The sequence below is a fragment of the Saccostrea cucullata genome, unplaced genomic scaffold, assembly GCF_032062105.1.
Source record: "Saccostrea cucullata isolate Sc308-1 unplaced genomic scaffold, CSIRO_AGI_Scuc_v1 ctg10611, whole genome shotgun sequence".
Classification (NCBI taxonomy): Eukaryota; Metazoa; Mollusca; class Bivalvia; order Ostreida; family Ostreidae; genus Saccostrea; species Saccostrea cuccullata.
Genome location: NW_026924243.1, coordinates 21,244 through 23,752, shown reverse-complemented (window position 1 = coordinate 23,752; position 2,509 = coordinate 21,244). Strand labels below are relative to the sequence as shown.

At 32.4% G+C, this 2,509-nt stretch overlaps 1 protein-coding gene across 1 annotated transcript; it reads left to right on the top strand.

Annotated features, from left to right (window-relative positions):
* Nucleotides 1–675: 675 nt before the first annotated feature.
* LOC134266026 (uncharacterized) lies at nucleotides 676–1,816 on the top strand (the record flags this gene model as incomplete). The annotated part of the gene is made up of 4 exons (XM_062748253.1): nucleotides 676–790; nucleotides 927–1,061; nucleotides 1,283–1,408; nucleotides 1,558–1,816. Coding segments are annotated over 4 exons (534 nt in total), but the record flags the coding sequence as incomplete, so codon positions are not given.
* Nucleotides 1,817–2,509: the final 693 nt, after the last annotated feature.

Genomic DNA, 2,509 nt, shown 5'->3' with positions numbered 1-2,509 from the left:
TATCAAATCGTAACAATCCAATGTACAGGGGGGAAAACCTCAGTATAAGCTAACACTTTCTTCGAGGACAAGAATAACTCACTCTGTGTTACTCAATGCAGGTATTCTTGGCAGCATTGAGCTAGCTGCAATGAATTTCAATTGTATATATTCCTTATAATTAAAACACACTGATTTTGGCTACATATTTCAGTAAATGGCACTACCTTGGATTTCATTTAGGCCTATATAATTTGCACACATTAATGGAATATTTTATTATATCCACGAAAAAATGGACATGAAGAACAGAATTTTAGAGACAGTAGACACTACCTTTATGAACCATGAGAAGTAAAGACAAATATCAGTTAGTACATATGGAGATAACAAACTAGGAAAATCAATGAAAGGGTTCCTCCTACCTCTACTAACTGAAATAAAAATTTAGGAAAAACAAATTATTATATGTATTTATCCTAATGTCATTAATCGGAACGGAAATCGACAAGTTTTTTGTAGAGAAAAAAACCAAGCCCGGTCCTATAGGTCAGATCCCTATTTATAATGAAGTGATCCTTTGAGACACAATACTGGTAACTTTGAATGGCAAAAGTTTTTTTTTTTTGAAGTTGGCTTTAATTGTAAAGAATCTGAAGATTGGTAATATTGAACATGGTTATACTTTATTTGTAGACCTTGATAGAGAATGACTGTGTAGAGGCCTTGACCTTTGTCCTTCTTGACCTGGAGTCAAGGATACCTGTCCTGTCAGAGGTCACAGCAGCTCTAGCCGTCATGGCTGACGAAGGTAAAAATTCTTATATCAGATACAAGAGAAAACAATTTAAAGTAAATTCATCATCTGGGAGACTGCATGTTTCAATTGAGTTATATTTGTTTAATTACTGTCTACACTGATGAAAAACCTCTTTTATTGTTTTCAGATGATGTAAAATACAAGCTGATACATCTACAGGGAGGTAAAGCCTTCAGTAAGCTGGTGACCCTGGCTTCACTGTCTAGTCACAGAGAAATACAGTACAACAGTGCTGGCACGCTGGGACAACTGGCGTTAGTCAGTGAGTATACAAATACTGGGATTCAGCAAGAGTTATTGGCCCTGAAGGCTGATTTAGTTAAAATTATTTAATGGAAGTCATTGTATATAATGAATAAAAATAGATGGCATAAAAGACAAGATAACTTTCTGTATAAATTGTTTAGATCTTTAGATTACATATTCACTGATGTTGATTCATTGAGAACTGAAAATGAAGTTATGTTGTATCGGTACGTGTAGGTTTACCAGCTGAGTTGAAAGAGGCTAATAGAAAAGGCATTGTTCTATACATTGATAAGTTCCTAAAGTCTCCAGACCCAAGCTTTGTACATGTGGCTCTGTGGACACTAAATATGCTACTTAAAGGTAGGTAAAGTTAATACACAAGAAAATATTTTCTATGATATATTTTTTTTTCTGCAAAAATTAATGTAGTCGAAAATTTAATTAATTGTTTGGTCAAAGGAATAAATTTACGATTAGACAGAATTCACTTTGTTTTATTTTTATTTTAGATATATTTTTCCTGAGGGCTTTCACTGACCACAGCATTGAGTCTGTAATAGACCAAGTCAAAATAACTCATCAGCTGGCAAAAATCCAGGACCTCTCTAACAGTGTTATTGACCAGCTCCACGGGGTCATGACCTCTTCAACCTCTAGCGAGGACTGAATTTAACAGGAAGGGAGTTCTTCACCTCATTGAGGAATCTCCAAATTTTAAAGAATCTCCCATATTTTTCTTATCTTATTTATATGAATGGACATCATCATTTTACATGAGAAAAACATCTTCTGCTTTGTTGTCTAAATTAAATCTTAATTTTAAGGTTGTCGTCATTAGTACTTTTTGTTATACATGTTAAACAAATTGCTGGGCATTAAGAGAAATCCATCCAATAAGACATCATTGCTTCACTGTTTTATGTGATATGTCATAAATACACTGCAGAATGCTGTACAAAAGTTAAAAATGGACCTCAGGCTACCCAAATAAAGTACACATTGTATTCATTATATTAAAGAATTATATTACCTGTTGGATATTTTTGTCAATGAGCAATGAAACTTACCTGGGCCTTGATTTTAAGTATTAAAAAAAATATATTAACAAATAAAACAAGATAAGAATAAAAGCAAGAACATGTAGAGAAGTGGTTGCTTGAAATAATCTAAAAGTAAAAGTAATCAATAAGAAATGTTGTCACATTAATGTAGTATTTGTAGCAAATTGGTCAGGTGTGTTTTATATCAAGATAATGGTTGTTGTTCGAAGGTGAAATATTGTTTATCATTCCAGGAACTTTTATTACTTGCACTAACATTGTCATTTTAGAACCCATTTTCAATAGTTTATTATATATTTTATTAATTTATTTATGTTTTATGACATTTGTATTTTTTAATTTTTGTATTAGTGGTAAGGAAATACGGACTTTATTGGCAATATCATTTATCTCCCTTGCA